This window comes from Centruroides sculpturatus, unplaced genomic scaffold, assembly GCF_000671375.1.
Source record: "Centruroides sculpturatus isolate CEXI.00-Female unplaced genomic scaffold, Cexi_2.0 scaffold2293, whole genome shotgun sequence".
NCBI lineage: Eukaryota > Metazoa > Arthropoda > Arachnida > Scorpiones > Buthidae > Centruroides > Centruroides sculpturatus.
In genome coordinates this window covers 4004-24232 of record NW_019386393.1, presented here as the reverse complement: position 1 = coordinate 24232, position 20229 = coordinate 4004, and the positions used below count along the sequence as shown (strand labels likewise).

At 31.1% G+C, this 20229-nt stretch overlaps 1 protein-coding gene across 1 annotated transcript in view; it reads left to right on the top strand.

The window, feature by feature from the left end:
- The window catches only part of LOC111614810 (Golgi apparatus protein 1-like), a gene marked incomplete at its 5' end in the record, with an annotated part of 42238 nt that extends 24869 nt beyond the window's left edge, over nucleotides 1-17369 (top strand). Inside the window, 3 exons of the mRNA XM_023356176.1 lie at nucleotides 10290-10427; nucleotides 15055-15147; nucleotides 17184-17369. Of these exons, the coding sequence (XP_023211944.1) occupies nucleotides 10290-10427; nucleotides 15055-15147; nucleotides 17184-17354 (402 nt within the window). The remainder of the gene's footprint in view (nucleotides 1-10289; nucleotides 10428-15054; nucleotides 15148-17183) is intronic.
- Between the last annotated feature and the right edge of the window lie 2860 nt (nucleotides 17370-20229).

Genomic DNA, 20229 nt, shown 5'->3' with positions numbered 1-20229 from the left:
TTTTTTTTGTTGGTGTGTGTATTTTAGCTGGCAGCACTGGCACTCATGTGGTGTTTTTCTGAGGACTGTGTGTCAGGACATGTGTTGTGCTGAATCAAACATTTTTGATACTAGATTAACTTCTAAAGTATAATTTTTTTTTTTTTAATATATTTGTTTTGTTTGTACAAAATAAAGAAATAATTTTTAATGAATTATTAAATCTCTAACTGCATTATTAATTAATAAACTCCACCATACCTTTAGAATGCAGTCTATTTTGGATAGTTATCTAACGTTTTCGGTCTAATTCATAGACCTTCTTCAGGATTGATGTAAAAAAAAATTTGAACTTTCCCAACGGTAATTCCAACAACGCACGTTCTACAATCTTCCGAAATTCGATTGCACATGTCCATTTGCTCTTTATAATGCCGCCGCTTTCCCTGCTGATGCTATTCTATTTGACTCTCGAAAATTTATATTTAGCCCCTTTTCTCTGTATTTATAAATGTGCCAGGCCTCTGCATACTTTAGATGTCGTTTATTATCAATCTTTTGTATAATATCTGCCTTGCTCCATTCAATTGCAACCTCTGCAGGATCTGCGATAGCATAATTAGCCAATGGAGCAAGGCTGATATTATACAAAAGATTGATAATAAACGACATCTAAAGTATGCAGAGGCCTGGCACATTTATAAATACAGAGAAAAGGGGCTAAATATAAATTTTCGAGAGTCAAATAGAATAGCATCAGCAGGGAAAGCGGCGGCATTATAAAGAGCAAATGGACATGTGCAATCGAATTTCGGAAGATTGTAGAACGTGCGTTGTTGGAATTACCGTTGGGAAAGTTCAAATTTTTTTTTACATCAATCCTGAAGAAGGTCTATGAATTAGACCGAAAACGTTAGATAACTATCCAAAATAGACTGCATTCTAAAGGTATGGTGGAGTTTATTAATTAATAATGCAGTTAGAGATTTAATAATTCATTAAAAATTATTTCTTTATTTTGTACAAACAAAACAAATATATAAAAAAAAAAAAAAATTATACTTTAGAAGTTAATCTAGTATCAAAAATGTTTGATTCAGCACAACACATGTCCTGACACACAGTCCTCAGAAAAACACCACATGAGTGCCAGTGCTGCCAGCTAAAATACACACACCAACAAAAAAAATATTGGAGTAGCCAAAGACATAGCCAAAGGTTGCAGCACCACAGCACTAGTGGAAATTAAATTTGCCGATTGGAACACTTTCGGCTTTCGGATAAAAGATGCTCTACTGTATAAACATTTAATAAACAATAAATATTTAAAATAAATTTTTCACAAATCACACCTAAATTCAAAATTTCCAGCAAATAAACATCAAAAAATACATGTCGAACGTTTTCGGCCACTGAATTTATTGGCCTTCATCAGGAAATGCAAACTGGAAAAACCGTTCTATAAATATAACTTAGCTGCCTTTTAAATTTTAAAAGAACGTTCCATAGGCAAGGAGTATGTTTAAATACTCCTTGCCTATAGAAGGAAACCCACTGTTTTCTGTCTTCTCTCAAATGAGAAGGACGACACTGAAGACACTCTGGCTCCTGGGATTTACCACATCCCCCTATATGAGGAGAGGTTTGACAGATTACTAGCTTACATAGGATCCACATACAGATCGCTACAAGCAAGACTAAAAGACAACAAATATGACGTGCTAAAAGGTAACATCAATACGGCTTTAGCATGATATGCCAGCGATCTGGGGATTTCCCCGTTGGGACCAGGTCAAGCTAATACACAAGGTGTTCGACAGACGAAATATAAAAAAAAATTTTAGAAGCAGTAGAGATCTACAAGGCGAGCATGAGTGGAAACTGCATCAACATGGATGTCATTCCTTTATCATCAGCGTGGAAACGATATCTAGACTCATAATATACGTCATACACGATACGTCACAGTCGTTTTTCGTTCTTTTAAAATTTAAAAGGCAGCTAAGTTCTATTTATAGAACAGTTTTTCCAGTTTGCATTTCCTGATGAAGCCTGATAAATTCAGTGGCCGAAAACGTTCGACATGTATTTTTTTGATGTTTATTTGCTGGAAATTTTGAATTTAGGTGTGATTTGTGAATATTACAGTTCCAGTTTTCAGTGAGAGTGTATCTAAATAAATTTTTATTATATTTTGAATATATTAGTAGATGTGTTGTTAAACAACATTACATTAAAGTTTGCACACATCATGTTTTATTTGGGAGATAGTAACAAAGTTAGGGAGTGTTTTGTATAATGTTGTTTGTTCTTGTTAATGAAGCATGAATTGTAAAATGAGATACAAAATCAGTCCATTCTAAGGTAGCCATCTTTTTTGGTCTATTCTTTGTTCTCAAAACTGTTTTTTTCATACTATGGCGATGTCATTTTATTAACAGGTTATATATTCTTCACTACTTATCATATTTGTTAATTCTTTAATGATAAAGTTAATATTATCATTATTTAACCAAATTGAATAATTTTTCATTTTTATGAACATGAGAAGTCAAGAAAAGTTTTAATTAAAATTCTTGGTGCAGTGTTTTTATTTTGTATTTACATTGGTAATCAATAACAACAAAAACTGTAAATAATATTTGATTGGTGAGCTGATAGCAAGAAATACTTACTATTTTGTTTTATTTTAAAGATTCGGACGAAATGTGCAGAAGAAAATCATGTAGAAGAATGTCTGAAGTTGAAATTTCAGAATAAAGAAATCAGTAATCAAGAATGCAAATTGGTATGAATAATTTTTTAATAATTACTATAAATCTTCATAAAACCCATTGACAATTACATGGAACTGCTCTTACAAGAATAATCAGAAAAAGTAGATTTGACTTTTTTTTTTAATTGTATTTTATTGTTTACTTTAATTTGGAGTAATAATAGTTAACTTTTGTTCCAAATTTCTTATTTTGGCAATTGAAAGAAATAGTTGCATTTTTTCCTGTTGATGCTTAATGATAAATTATGTTTTTTTTTGTAGATTGTTTTTACAGTTTATCTATTTTCCTTTAAATCTTACTTCTACTCCTGCTATGTTAAGTTAGAATTCAGTGTTCCTGCTGGAATTTTCTTAATTTTCACCAATCCTTCCACCAAACTGAATTAATTTTTATTAGATGACTATTTCATTTTTCATTGCATGCAGCCTGTATATATTTGTAATAATTTCTTTGTTAATGATTTTATATTATATGTGATAGCAGTAAGGTGTAATACATTTACTTTATACTTTGCTACATGCTCCAGATTAATAAATTTTCTGTATGGTATAGAAAAAAAAATTTACTTTTGTATATAATAAATTGGGACAACTTATTTTGTAGTAATGGAAAGTGCTTCCATTAGAGGCAGCTTGAGTGTCATGGAGACCAGTTTCTTCTTAAAGCAGATTAAAGTCTGTTATAATTTAGTAAGGTTGGAAAGAAGAAAAAGGAAAGAGAAGGGAATATGGTTTGTCACATCTAGTGCAAGTGGTAGTCAATGTACTTATGATCAGTGCAAAGACCAGCTCCCATTGCTTTAATGCATGTACTGTACTAGTGTACTGTAGAAATTTTTGTATCTAATACTTGTGTTTTGTTATGTAGATACACAAATAATTCTGATAATGCAATGTTTCTTAACTTTTGGTTCATGGGTTTCTGGAAGTTCATGAATGTGAGATGAGGATCATAGAGTTCTCAAAAGAAAAAACAAAATCTTCTACAGTAAACTCTCAATACTATGGACTAATTTGGGTGAGATGGCTATTAAAAAGCTGAAAGTCCATTATATAGTAAAGTATGTTTTCTGAATGTGTGTGTTAAAAAATTGATAAATTAATTAGTTTATCTGTTTTTACTTATGTGGACACATTTATGTAATTAAAAATTTGTTGAAAAATAGGGAAAATATTTTTTCTAAACATTTTTATGATTGTTGTTTGATGGCAACATTGGTCAGTTTTGCTCTCAAGCTCCTTCTTTACTTTTTTTTCTCCGCCTTTTTTTTCTTTTTGACAGACTGTATGAAAAACCAATAGCACCAAGGTAACATCAAATAAACAGTTGGGGAAAAGAGTATACAATAAAAAACATGCGAGCTTTCCCTTGGGACCAAAGGTTGTTGATCACGGTGACACTATATTTAGTCTATTTGTTTTCTGAAATCGTGTTTTACTGTTTATTGAGTGTTGAACACAAGACTATGTTATTAATTAAACACTTGGCTTTTTTCCCATCTTTATTCAGTTGATACGGGTACTTAGCCTCTCATCAGTCAACTAAACAAGAAAGACCATATACAGTATTCAGAATATCACATTATACAAAAGGTAAATTATACAAAATTAATTCAAACACATGTATATTTTTCAAATCATACCATTAAACACGCTATGTGAGCAATGACATGTATACATCACAAATTCACATTCTTCCAACTAGAAGAATAAGTTGACTGCATCAACTTTATAAAATCTATGTACATCTAATTAAAACAAGATAGAAGTATTTATAAGTAATATACATAAAGGAATCCAGTTCCAGATAGAAGAAGAGGACAGTGTCAACAATAGTACAAATTATTTAGATATGGTAATTAAAAGGAATATAAACAGTATAGAATTCGAATCCTTTAAAAAGCCTTGTTCCATTAATACAACAAATTTTTAATATGGAAATTTTAGCTCTAAGTAAATCTGATGATAGAAAACAGAAAAAACAGCATAAAATTCTGGACATGTCAAAACTGTCCAGATTTCTCTAATTATTTTTGTTTTATGTGCAGGAAGTAATTCGACTGATTGAAGAAGGAAAGGCGGACATCCAGTCGGATCCTCTTCTGTACAATGCGTGTCTTCAGGACGTCCGACGTCACTGTGTGGATCTGCGACCTGGACAGGGACGGCGTATGTCTTTTTCTTTTTATTATCAAACAGAACTAGTTTCAAATCCTTAACTTAGTCTACAGTTAACAATCTATATTCATCTGTATTTTACTATAAATGTATGCTATTTTCTATAAAAAACATTTATTGTCAGTAATTTTTCTTCTATTTTTGTCCTATTCAAGTGTCTAGATAAATGAAACAATTGACAAATTTGTTTTATTAGTAAGTCAGAAAATGCCTTTTAGGTAAATACCTCTCTTCAGTGCCGTAAAGTCAATTACAAATTATTTAACCAAAATAAATACTTTAAATCAATTTATTTACTGTTTTCCATATGTTGATACCATGATGCCTGCTCCAAGATCCCCAACTTGATATGGGAGCAAATTTGTGTACCCTCTAGACCCTATGAGCTATGTCATCAGCATCTTTGCTACTGACTGCCATTCAGTCTGTAGACTGAATGACAGTATGAGTTAGGATGAGTCAGAGTAAAGAAATGAGAAGAGCACGAATGATTAAGGAAAGTAAGAACAGAATGAATAAAAAATGGATTGAGCATTTGCAAGGGGCATTTGAGAAAAATAGAAAACTGTTCTGGAAGCAAATAAAGAGTATATATTGCGACATAAAAAAAGCATATTTCATGTACAAAGTGCAAGTGGTGAGCTACTGTGGGATGAATGTGAGATATGTAATAGGTGGTGTGAATATTTGGAGACCCTGTTGGGGAGCAGTGAAAGTAGCAGTTGTGGAGATAAATGAAGATAGTGATGGATGGGACCCTATTCAACTGAGTGTGGTTAGGAATGTATAAAGTGAATGTGAGGTAACAAATCTTTTGGTCTGGATGGTGTGATTGCAGAATTGTTAAAATGTAAAAGCATGGATGCTCTGACTGTGCAGCTTATGTTGGGAAAAAGCATGATGTTGACTGATTAGAGAAATGCTGTAATTGTTCTGATTTACAAGGGAAAGGGTGAAGGGACAGATTGCAAGAACTTTTGTGGCATAAGCTTACTGAGCATACCTGGAAAAGTGTTTGCATGAGTGTTGGTTGACAGAGTTGAGAAGCTGACTGCAAAGCAAATGCGAAAAGTGGATTTATGTAAGGGAAATAGTATATGGACCAGATCTTCACATTATGAATGATTGCAGAGAAAAGTTTGTATGTAGGTAAAAAAGCATTTGTAATATTTGTTGATGTAGTAAAAGAATATGATAGAGTTAATAGAGAAAGACTATGGCAATTGTTATGGGATTATGGAGTGAGAGGTAAACTACTTAGAGGTGTAATAATAGTTTATGAAAACAGCAAAGCATGTGTACAGTACATGTGGATGGCAAAGTGTCCAAGTGGTTCACAATTGAATAGGGTGTAAGACTGGGGTATGTTATGTCCTGTGGTTGTTTAATGTTTTCATGGATGCATGCATGAGGAGATCTGGAGTACCTGAGTGTGGAATGAAAATTGGAAATGAATGAGTCTGTCATTTATAGCATGCACTGTGATGTTAGTAGAGAGCAAGGAAGAGTTTCAGACATTGTATCTAAGCTTGAAGAGGAATTTGAGGAATATATGCTGCCAGTGAATGTGTGTAAAACTAAAATTTGTGGTACTTTGGTCCCATATCTGTGTTGTTTAATTCTATTATTCTTACCAAGTCATTTTGTAAAGCCTCTTACATGCTTACTTCTGGAGGCCGTAATGGTCTTGTTTCATGAGGTGAGTGTCAAATAATGCCAGTAAAACCTTCAAATTATACCAGCAAATATAATTTAATTTAGATAGAGTTAGTTAGCCTAATAAATAGGATTTTAACAATTTGGAGGGCTTATCACACCAAGGCTGACTGAAAATTGTACCAAATCTTTTATAAAAAAATTAGTCTTTAGTAATCACCTTCAAATTTAGGAAAAGATGCATTTCAGGTACAAGGACCCCTCATCAGCTTACAAACACACAGTACCAACTAAGCATACATATAATTACAACGCTAATAGTTAACCAATAGAAAGGAATTTTTGATATATACAGTGCACTGTATTTACAATAGTTAATGCAACTCATATACTAAAGAACTAAAAACTGTCGAGCATAAAAAGTTTTTAATATATATTAATGTGATATATCACATTATTTGGGACCAGTAAATGCCTTATTTTCTCCCACATTTTCCAAATTCTGGTAGATGGTTTCACTATTAATAATAAAATATTGTTAAATATATTAAAACCAAAAAGGAAGGAAAACTAACAATAAACTTACAATTATTAAAATAATTGGTTTTCAGACCTTAAACAAAACAAATATATCAAATCCATAAGACTGTGTGAAACCAACTGCCTTGTTACAACTTTCATTTTACAATGTGATGTGAATTTACTCCCACATCTGTTCAGCATCCGCTTCAAGGTTATGTAAAAACAATGTCATTTACCCCTCATGTAGCTTCAGTCTCACATTGTTACTAATTCTAATGTCTTCCTGTATTTTTAGAATTTCTGTGTGTTTCTGTAGTCTTCTTTTTAATTCTTTTGATTGTGTTCTGTCAGAATACTCTTGACACTATCTTTTAAAATTTCACAACCTTCGATATTGCAATGTTCTGCCACTGATGATGATGTCAAATTGTTTTTTATGGCAAATATATGTTCTTTAATTCTTGTTTTTAATTTTCTTCCGGTTTCACCAATGTATTTTTTTTTATGTGAACAACTGCAATCCAATGAATAAACTACATTATCTTCTTCTAAATCATTATGTTCATTATTTTTATATCTATTGTTAATCATTTTTGCTACGGTTCTTATATGGTTTGGTACAAAAATAATAATTAATTTTTTAAATTATTTTTTTTATTTTCCAAAAACATCGAANTAACTTTATTTTATGATAAAATACATTTTAAAAATTAAATTTATTTGTACTTTGTATTATATTGTATTAATAAACAAAATTATTTGCGTATTTTTCACTTATGTGGAACCTAACCCTATACCTCAGTGTAAATATGGGTTCGTTTTACGCTGATTCGATTTGCGCCGGCTTTTGTAGGAACGAAACTGCAGCATAAACCGAGGGCTACCTGTAGCTTCAAATGATAAAAATATAATATTTTAAATTTGTTTACTAAAAAAGCATTAGAATTTATGGTGAAACAAACAGAACAGTATAATTCTAAAAACAAATTATATAATTAAAACAAAAAAGATAGTGGCCATCTTTCTGAGTTTTCTCTAATGTCTTTCCCATAAAAGGGCATGCAAGAAAAACAGACAATTATCCCTTATCCCTAGCATCATTTATTTTTTGTAATCATGCATTTTTCTTTTTCGTATAGTTTTAATTTTGTAATGAACAAAATTTTTTATTGGAAGGTTATCAAAATCATATAGAATTTATAACTTTGTGACATTAAGTCTGTTTTATATCCATAAAAGTTACTTTCATTTTATTGTATGCATAATAAATGAGTAATATTTTTTATAATTTTATGGCATGGGTGATGTAATTAAATTTGAAAGTATACTGAACTTGACACTTCTTCCCTGTGAGGACTTACTCCAATAAAAGTGAATAATTTCATATGCATATTCACTTGTTATGTACGTAATTAATCTACCTGTTTGATATTTTAATATTTTATAGAATGATTACTCTAATATTTTCTGACGACCAATATTTTTTTTTTCTGCAACAAAACCACATTTTGGGAAACATTGCTGTAGTGGGTTAAAACTTATTCTGTATGATAAAAAAAAATAGGAAGATGGTTAACACACAATATTAAAGTTGTCATAATGGATAAATAACTATGCAGTACACAAAGGAATTTTTTTTTTTTTAATAGAGAAGTTGCTGCTGACATTTTCATTGTGAACACGTGTACATTGGACGTTCAGCACTGCCTTTCTATAAGCCTAGAAGTTTGACAACGGTGTTTGGAACATCAGTGAAATCATGCTCGATGTTCCAAATGCCATTGTCAAACTTCTAGGCTTACAGGAAGCTGGCACTGAACGTCTGATGTATATGTTTTCGTGATGAAAAAACATCGGCTTCAATCTCTGTATTGACTTTTAAGTTGTGGCTGTATGCCATATTATATTTTACATTTTGTTTATAGTCTTTAGCATATTTCCTTCGTTCTTCCATCTTCTAGAACCTTCTAATCTTCTTAATTACTCTGTTCCCTTGGAAGTGAGGGCACATGTGGGGAGAGAGTCACCTTTTGGCCAGTCATTATAGTAAGAGGACAAACAGAATAGGGAGAGTTGTCGAGTACCCAAGAGACAGGTGAAGCCAATTTGGAGGAAGAGAGACTCCTGAACTTCTTGGACCAAAGTTATGGTGTTGAAGTCAGTATCTTAACTTGACAAGGTTCGGGCTTGGATGAACGGCAACTTGAACTAAGGAAAGCTGAGCAAAACTGTGAATTGTGCCCAAGGAAATTTCCATGTCATCCCTTATTACAGCAGAAAGACATGTTTGTGCAACCCAGGTTCTTTATTTTATTCTGTCCACCATTTTTGATACTTCTAGACCTCTATCATCTGTTTTCCTTTTTATTTTGGTGTAAGTTAGTTTTAAGGATTACTTATAAGAAAAATTTTGGATAATATGTAGTCACGAATTCTTTGTACACATTGCAATATGTTATAATTATCCAGTTGATGATCGTGTTTTGGGTTACTGTTGGAATATCCATCCTAGAGTTGGCATCTGTAATTGATCCTGTACATGTTATGTATGTATGCAATTAATCTACTACACAAAATGAATTGTATTTTTAATGTCTACTATGCATGCTTTTTTCCCTGGGTATTTGCCTTAGTGGGCTTGCAAAAACCCTTACATATATCACAAAGTTATGTTTAAAATGGTGGTATGTAGCTAGGAAAAGTTTGAATTGAGTCAAACTGATCAAAAACATTCTTAATTTTAATAAATATGTGGCTAGGATTACAGAAGTGATTTTTATTTTTGTTGACTTTCAAGTTAGTTTAGACAAAGTAGGAGCTATTTGACAAGTTTGTAATTGCAAGTTAGAATAGACAGATAACCTGCATCTGTTTTCAAATTGATTTCTTTTAAACACAGAAAATCTGTGGCACAAAATTACAATAATACAGATGCAGGAAACTCAGGGATTTTTATTAGTTCTTGGAAAAAGTTATGGGAAGTCAGAGAATTTGCCTCCTTGGTTATCTTGTGATTTGTTTGTTGATACTATTAGTGTAGCTGTCTGAATTTTGTTTTTTTTATTGATTATTAATTTCCTTTAATTTCTAGGAAATATATGCTAAGGATTTAAATAAAATATGAAATTATTTTGTTTAAAAGTATATAACAAAATGTTTTTGTTTTTTCAACTGATAGATAATTGCCTGTTTGAAACAAGTATATAAAAAAGATCGTCTTTCTGACTCCTGTAAGTCTGAAGTTATGTTTATAATTCGAGAAGAGGCTGAAGATTATCATTTAAATGTAGTGTTAATGAAGGCCTGCGCTAATGAGGTGAACTGCACTTTTCTATTTATTAATTTGTGTAAATTGATATTTATAGAGTAACTGTTATAGCAACAAACTATTATAAAATAAATGACTGCTTAGTAATAATTTTACAAATTATAATTTTAATAATTTACAATGATTTCTAATTTTTTGCTACCAAAATTAAATCATGATTATGAAATTTTAATTTAGCAGTAGATGCCACTTATTATAATTGCTCTGGGATTAGCCTATATTGAGAACAATAATTTAGTGATAACATTGTGTTGAAAATAATTAGACCACAATTAGCTTGAACAACACCTTAAGTACTCATTTCAGCAAGACTAATATATTTAAATGAACATGATTGTTGTATCAGGTTGTCTACCAGCAATTGTCATCCTTTCTATAATGTTTCTTTTTTTATAATTTTTACATTGACCTGCCCTCAAAGCAAGGAATAGTTCATATTAGAGTTTCTCAAACGAGATCCCAGGATCCCGCCTGTTTTTTTAACCCAGGAAATTCTTCTCATCCCAAGAAATTCTGCAAATTTCTTAAAAGTTCACTTTTTTCTTATTTTGTGTTAAGGATGAGGAAATTTTACAAATAGAAAGTATAATTGACTCATAAACTGTCAGAATACATTTGTATTTATTAATTTTAAACATACTTATTAGTTTTTTTTAATTTTTCCTCGTTACGGCATGTCACAAATGGTCAATAATCAGTACATAGCTTATTTGTGGCAGGACTGAAAATTCTTTATGTGTTGGAACCTGTAATATCTGGAATAATTGTGCTTATGCTGTCTTAATTTTTAACCTTGCCGGTAGCTTCAATAACTGCATAATGCCAGGTTGTGCAAATTGGGCAAGGATACAAACAAGTATGAAGTTTTTCATCATAAACCTGATTATTAAAACCAAAAGAATTACTGAATTATCTGGCTATAAGCTTGATGTCGCTATTAAAACAGCCGAGGTAGACAAATCAAGAATACTAGACAGCAAAAGAAGTACTACAGTCTCAAAAACAAACTTGAAATCTTCCAGGCTACAAGTGAAAAAAACATATAACATCTGTTTTCTCTTAAATGCATTAAAGATGATTCCACTAACATCAATTAAATCGGAATGGTTATTCTCGGTAGTGGGACTTTTTATTACTAAAATAAGAATCAGATTGACTGATTGGAATATTGACCATCTTTGCTTTTTAAAATCTTATTATAAAAATTTACAATAATATTTTTTAAATAAAATATATTTTATTTAAAAAACAAAAATTATCTTTTAAGTTATAAGTTTGATGTAAGTTCATTTTTTTTAAATTTTCAACTCAATTTAAAGCATTTTGTTGTTGATGTTGTATGCAGTTTCCAGCAAACTTTAATAAATTTTTCATATTTGTGAAAATTTCTATGTAATTCAAAGGTAATTTTTAATATGTATCTTACGTAGCATTATTAATATGATTTTGGAGGTTGCAGAACGTATTAAATTACTTTAAAAAATGAAAAATAATTATATTATTTGATTTCATGATATTTTGTATATCTTCAAAATAATTAATTCTGTCCTCCGGGATCCTGGGAAACAGTTCACTTTTATCCTGGGGTCCCGGGACAAGCAAAAGACCGGGAAATGAGAAACCCTAGTTCATATGTCTTTATTGTTCTTAGTCTATGAATTTGAAAAACTTTTTTTAAGAACACTAGAAGCATATGAAATATACCTTGCTTCAAGAGCAGGTAGAATTCCCTAAAAATATATCTTCTTATGGAGTTCTACCTAAAGAAGGTTCTAGGTGTGTACTGAAAACATTAGTAATGTAACAGTTTTCATATCTAAGTGCAAAGCACAATAAGGTTAATGAGTTTTATTTACAATACTTAATGCTTTGTTGTTAGAAGATTACTTTATTTATCATAAAAATTTTAATATTAATTTGCTACATTGTATCATAATATAAACAATATATATTTGATTTAGTGGAACATATGGTAGAGCATCATTTATCTGAATCAATTGGGGACTGGGTTGTTCGGATAACCAATTATGTACGAAGAAATATATTAACCTATCCCATGTTAAAATTTTTCTACATTGCGTGTCTCTTTGTGTTGAATTTTTGTTGATGTTAAGCCTAATGAAAATTTTTATAATAATAATCGTGGCTATTGTATCATTAAAAATTAATAAACTCCACCATACCTTTAGAATACAGTCTATTTTGGATAGTTATCTAACGTTTTCGGTCTAATTCATAGACTTTCTTCAGGATTGATGTAAAAAAAATTTGAACTTTCCCAACGGTAATTCCAACAACGCACGTTCTACAATCTTCCGAAATTCGATTGCGCATGTCCATTTGCTCTTTATAATGCCGCCGCTTTCCCTGCTGATGCTATTCTATTTGACTCTCGAAAATTTATATTTAGCCCCTTTTCTCTGTATTTATAAATGTGCCAGGCTTCTGCATACTTTAGATGTCGTTTATTATCAATCTTTTGTATAATATCTGCCTTGCTCCATTCAATTGCAACCTCTGCAGGATCTGCGATAGCATAATTAGCCAATGGAGCAAGGCTGATATTATACAAAAGATTGATAATAAACGACATCTAAAGTATGCAGAGGCCTGGCACATTTATAAATACAGAGAAAAGGGGCTAAATATAAATTTTCGAGAGTCAAATAGAATAGCATCAGCAGGGAAAGCGGCGGCATTATAAAGAGCAAATGGACATGTGCAATCGAATTTCGGAAGATTGTAGAACGTGCGTTGTTGGAATTACCGTTGGGAAAGTTCAAATTTTTTTTTACATCAATCCTGAAGAAGGTCTATGAATTAGACCGAAAACGTTAGATAACTATCCAAAATAGACTGCATTCTAAAGGTATGGTGGAGTTTATTAATTAATAATGCAGTTAGAGATTTAATAATTCATTAAAAATTATTTCTTTATTTTGTACAAACAAAACAAATATATTAAAAAAAAAAAAATTATACTTTAGAAGTTAATCTAGTATCAAAAATGTTTGATTCAGCACAACACATGTCCTGACACACAGTCCTCAGAAAAACACCACATGAGTGCCAGTGCTGCCAGCTAAAATACACACACCAACAAAAAAAATATTGGAGTAGCCAAAGACATAGCCAAAGGTTGCAGCACCACAGCACTAGTGGAAATTAAATTTGCCGATTGGAACACTTTCGGCTTTCGGATAAAAGATGCTCTACTGTATAAACATTTAATAAACAATAAATATTTAAAATAAATTTTTCACAAATCACACCTAAATTCAAAATTTCCAGCAAATAAACATCAAAAAATACATGTCGAACGTTTTCGGCCACTGAATTTATTGGCCTTCATCAGGAAATGCAAACTGGAAAAACCGTTCTATAAATATAACTTAGCTGCCTTTTAAATTTTAAAAGAACGTTCCATAGGCAAGGAGTATGTTTAAATACTCCTTGCCTATAGAAGGAAACCCACTGTTTTCTGTCTTCTCTCAAATGAGAAGGACGACACTGAAGACACTCTGGCTCCTGGGATTTACCACATCCCCCTATATGAGGAGAGGTTTGACAGATTACTAGCTTACATAGGATCCACATACAGATCGCTACAAGCAAGACTAAAAGACAACAAATATGACGTGCTAAAAGGTAACATCAATACGGCTTTAGCATGATATGCCAGCGATCTGGGGATTTCCCCGTTGGGACCAGGTCAAGCTAATACACAAGGTGTTCGACAGACGAAATATAAAAAAAAATTTTAGAAGCAGTAGAGATCTACAAGGCGAGCATGAGTGGAAACTGCATCAACATGGATGTCATTCCTTTATCATCAGCGTGGAAACGATATCTAGACTCATAATATACGTCATACACGATACGTCACAGCCATTTTTCGTTCTTTTAAAATTTAAAAGGCAGCTAAGTTCTATTTATAGAACAGTTTTTCCAGTTTGCATTTCCTGATGAAGCCTGATAAATTCAGTGGCCGAAAACGTTCGACATGTATTTTTTTGATGTTTATTTGCTGGAAATTTTGAATTTAGGTGTGATTTGTGAATATTACAGTTCCAGTTTTCAGTGAGAGTGTATCTAAATAAATTTTTATTATATTTTGAATATATTAGTAGATGTGTTGTTAAACAACATTACATTAAAGTTTGCACACATCATGTTTTATTTGGGAGATAGTAACAAAGTTAGGGAGTGTTTTGTATAATGTTGTTTGTTCTTGTTAATGAAGCATGAATTGTAAAATGAGATACAAAATCAGTCCATTCTAAGGTAGCCATCTTTTTTGGTCTATTCTTTGTTCTCAAAACTGTTTTTTTCATACTATGGCGATGTCATTTTATTAACAGGTTATATATTCTTCACTACTTATCATATTTGTTAATTCTTTAATGATAAAGTTAATATTATCATTATTTAACCAAATTGAATAATTTTTCATTTTTATGAACATGAGAAGTCAAGAAAAGTTTTAATTAAAATTCTTGGTGCAGTGTTTTTATTTTGTATTTACATTGGTAATCAATAACAACAAAAACTGTAAATAATATTTGATTGGTGAGCTGATAGCAAGAAATACTTACTATTTTGTTTTATTTTAAAGATTCGGACGAAATGTGCAGAAGAAAATCATGTAGAAGAATGTCTGAAGTTGAAATTTCAGAATAAAGAAATCAGTAATCAAGAATGCAAATTGGTATGAATAATTTTTTAATAATTACTATAAATCTTCATAAAACCCATTGACAATTACATGGAACTGCTCTTACAAGAATAATCAGAAAAAGTAGATTTGACTTTTTTTTTTAATTGTATTTTATTGTTTACTTTAATTTGGAGTAATAATAGTTAACTTTTGTTCCAAATTTCTTATTTTGGCAATTGAAAGAAATAGTTGCATTTTTTCCTGTTGATGCTTAATGATAAATTATGTTTTTTTTTGTAGATTGTTTTTACAGTTTATCTATTTTCCTTTAAATCTTACTTCTACTCCTGCTATGTTAAGTTAGAATTCAGTGTTCCTGCTGGAATTTTCTTAATTTTCACCAATCCTTCCACCAAACTGAATTAATTTTTATTAGATGACTATTTCATTTTTCATTGCATGCAGCCTGTATATATTTGTAATAATTTCTTTGTTAATGATTTTATATTATATGTGATAGCAGTAAGGTGTAATACATTTACTTTATACTTTGCTACATGCTCCAGATTAATAAATTTTCTGTATGGTATAGAAAAAAAAATTTACTTTTGTATATAATAAATTGGGACAACTTATTTTGTAGTAATGGAAAGTGCTTCCATTAGAGGCAGCTTGAGTGTCATGGAGACCAGTTTCTTCTTAAAGCAGATTAAAGTCTGTTATAATTTAGTAAGGTTGGAAAGAAGAAAAAGGAAAGAGAAGGGAATATGGTTTGTCACATCTAGTGCAAGTGGTAGTCAATGTACTTATGATCAGTGCAAAGACCAGCTCCCATTGCTTTAATGCATGTACTGTACTAGTGTACTGTAGAAATTTTTGTATCTAATACTTGTGTTTTGTTATGTAGATACACAAATAATTCTGATAATGCAATGTTTCTTAACTTTTGGTTCATGGGTTTCTGGAAGTTCATGAATGTGAGATGAGGATCATAGAGTTCTCAAAAGAAAAAACAAAATCTTCTACAGTAAACTCTCAATACTATGGACTAATTTGGGTGAGATGGCTATTAAAAAGCTGAAAGTCCATTATATAGTAAAGTATGTTTTCTGAATGTGTGTGTTAAAAAATTGATAAATTAATTAGTTTATCTGTTTTTACTTATGTGGACACATTTATGTAATTAAAAATTTGTTGAAAAATAGGGAAAATATTTTTTCTAAACATTTTTATGATTGTTGTTTGATGGCAACATTGGTCAGTTTTGCTCTCAAGCTCCTTCTTTACTTTTTTTTCTCCGCCTTTTTTTTCTTTTTGACAGACTGTATGAAAAACCAATAGCACCAAGGTAACATCAAATAAACAGTTGGGGAAAAGAGTATACAATAAAAAACATGCGAGCTTTCCCTTGGGACCAAAGGTTGTTGATCACGGTGACACTATATTTAGTCTATTTGTTTTCTGAAATCGTGTTTTACTGTTTATTGAGTGTTGAACACAAGACTATGTTATTAATTAAACACTTGGCTTTTTTCCCATCTTTATTCAGTTGATACGGGTACTTAGCCTCTCATCAGTCAACTAAACAAGAAAGACCATATACAGTATTCAGAATATCACATTATACAAAAGGTAAATTATACAAAATTAATTCAAACACATGTATATTTTTCAAATCATACCATTAAACACGCTATGTGAGCAATGACATGTATACATCACAAATTCACATTCTTCCAACTAGAAGAATAAGTTGACTGCATCAACTTTATAAAATCTATGTACATCTAATTAAAACAAGATAGAAGTATTTATAAGTAATATACATAAAGGAATCCAGTTCCAGATAGAAGAAGAGGACAGTGTCAACAATAGTACAAATTATTTAGATATGGTAATTAAAAGGAATATAAACAGTATAGAATTCGAATCCTTTAAAAAGCCTTGTTCCATTAATACAACAAATTTTTAATATGGAAATTTTAGCTCTAAGTAAATCTGATGATAGAAAACAGAAAAAACAGCATAAAATTCTGGACATGTCAAAACTGTCCAGATTTCTCTAATTATTTTTGTTTTATGTGCAGGAAGTAATTCGACTGATTGAAGAAGGAAAGGCGGACATCCAGTCGGATCCTCTTCTGTACAATGCGTGTCTTCAGGACGTCCGACGTCACTGTGTGGATCTGCGACCTGGACAGGGACGGCGTATGTCTTTTTCTTTTTATTATCAAACAGAACTAGTTTCAAATCCTTAACTTAGTCTACAGTTAACAATCTATATTCATCTGTATTTTACTATAAATGTATGCTATTTTCTATAAAAAACATTTATTGTCAGTAATTTTTCTTCTATTTTTGTCCTATTCAAGTGTCTAGATAAATGAAACAATTGACAAATTTGTTTTATTAGTAAGTCAGAAAATGCCTTTTAGGTAAATACCTCTCTTCAGTGCCGTAAAGTCAATTACAAATTATTTAACCAAAATAAATACTTTAAATCAATTTATTTACTGTTTTCCATATGTTGATACCATGATGCCTGCTCCAAGATCCCCAACTTGATATGGGAGCAAATTTGTGTACCCTCTAGACCCTATGAGCTATGTCATCAGCATCTTTGCTACTGACTGCCATTCAGTCTGTAGACTGAATGACAGTATGAGTTAGGATGAGTCAGAGTAAAGAAATGAGAAGAGCACGAATGATTAAGGAAAGTAAGAACAGAATGAATAAAAAATGGATTGAGCATTTGCAAGGGGCATTTGAGAAAAATAGAAAACNCAATAAAAAAAAAATTAAAATATTTCAGACCTGACATCTGTCTGTGAAAATTTGCAACATTTTTGTAAAATTCACATACTCCAGTTAAGTAGTTTGTTCTTGGCACCAAGCCAGAACGACTTGAAATGTTGTTCTGTACAATTCGATATAACATTTATGAATGTACGATTTTTAGTTTTAAAATTATCACAGATTATAATATATCCTTTGTTTGGAATCTAACCTTTGTTTTGCTATCGATGAATATTACGAACTAATATTCTTTATTCATTCTATTTTGAACAATAATATAAATTATTGTGATAAATATATAAACTAGTAGTAATACATTTACGATGTGCTAATGTTTTTAGCTAAATTAAAAAATAAGAAATAAAAAAATTTATAAAATATTAAAATTAAAGGTCACAATTTAAATATTTATCATAAATCGCTTAATTATAACTATATACACTTATTATAGCATAAATAAACGTATTATAGTAATATTATTACGTAAATATGCTCTAAAATAAATTTGAAAATATTTAAGTTTAAAAAAAAATCGCTAAATAAAAATTTTTGAGTCGACAAAACACCACCTGGACACAAATATGTGAAACAGATGGTAAACAACACACTACCGTCAAGTGGTGGCATCTGTTGCCAAGAATTATCATTAAAATCGATTTTTATTAGGGTATCGACGAATCGTTACCCCAGAACGTCGTTATGAAGAAGGGGGGGAAGGCAGATCGGTACTTTGGGAAAATAAGGGTTAAAATGTAAAAGCATGGATGCTCTGACTGTGCAGCTTATGTTGGGAAAAAGCATGATGTTGACTGATTAGAGAAATGCTGTAATTGTTCTGATTTACAAGGGAAAGGGTGAAGGGACAGATTGCAAGAACTTTTGTGGCATAAGCTTACTGAGCATACCTGGAAAAGTGTTTGCATGAGTGTTGGTTGACAGAGTTGAGAAGCTGACTGCAAAGCAAATGCGAAAAGTGGATTTATGTAAGGGAAATAGTATATGGACCAGATCTTCACATTATGAATGATTGCAGAGAAAAGTTTGTATGTAGGTAAAAAAGCATTTGTAATATTTGTTGATGTAGTAAAAGAATATGATAGAGTTAATAGAGAAAGACTATGGCAATTGTTATGGGATTATGGAGTGAGAGGTAAACTACTTAGAGGTGTAATAATAGTTTATGAAAACAGCAAAGCATGTGTACAGTACATGTGGATGGCAAAGTGTCCAAGTGGTTCACAATTGAATAGGGTGTAAGACTGGGGTATGTTATGTCCTGTGGTTGTTTAATGTTTTCATGGATGCATGCATGAGGAGATCTGGAGTACCTGAGTGTGGAATGAAAATTGGAAATGAATGAGTCTGTCATTTATAGCATGCACTGTGATGTTAGTAGAGAGCAAGGAAGAGTTTCAGACATTGTATCTAAGCTTGAAGAGGAATTTGAGGAATATATGCTGCCAGTGAATGTGTGTAAAACTAAAATTTGTGGTACTTTGGTCCCATATCTGTGTTGTTTAATTCTATTATTCTTACCAAGTCATTTTGTAAAGCCTCTTACATGCTTACTTCTGGAGGCCGTAATGGTCTTGTTTCATGAGGTGAGTGTCAAATAATGCCAGTAAAACCTTCAAATTATACCAGCAAATATAATTTAATTTAGATAGAGTTAGTTAGCCTAATAAATAGGATTTTAACAATTTGGAGGGCTTATCACACCAAGGCTGACTGAAAATTGTACCAAATCTTTTATAAAAAAATTAGTCTTTAGTAATCACCTTCAAATTTAGGAAAAGATGCATTTCAGGTACAAGGACCCCTCATCAGCTTACAAACACACAGTACCAACTAAGCATACATATAATTACAACGCTAATAGTTAACCAATAGAAAGGAATTTTTGATATATACAGTGCACTGTATTTACAATAGTTAATGCAACTCATATACTAAAGAACTAAAAACTGTCGAGCATAAAAAGTTTTTAATATATATTAATGTGATATATCACATTATTTGGGACCAGTAAATGCCTTATTTTCTCCCACATTTTCCAAATTCTGGTAGATGGTTTCACTATTAATAATAAAATATTGTTAAATATATTAAAACCAAAAAGGAAGGAAAACTAACAATAAACTTACAATTATTAAAATAATTGGTTTTCAGACCTTAAACAAAACAAATATATCAAATCCATAAGACTGTGTGAAACCAACTGCCTTGTTACAACTTTCATTTTACAATGTGATGTGAATTTACTCCCACATCTGTTCAGCATCCGCTTCAAGGTTATGTAAAAACAATGTCATTTACCCCTCATGTAGCTTCAGTCTC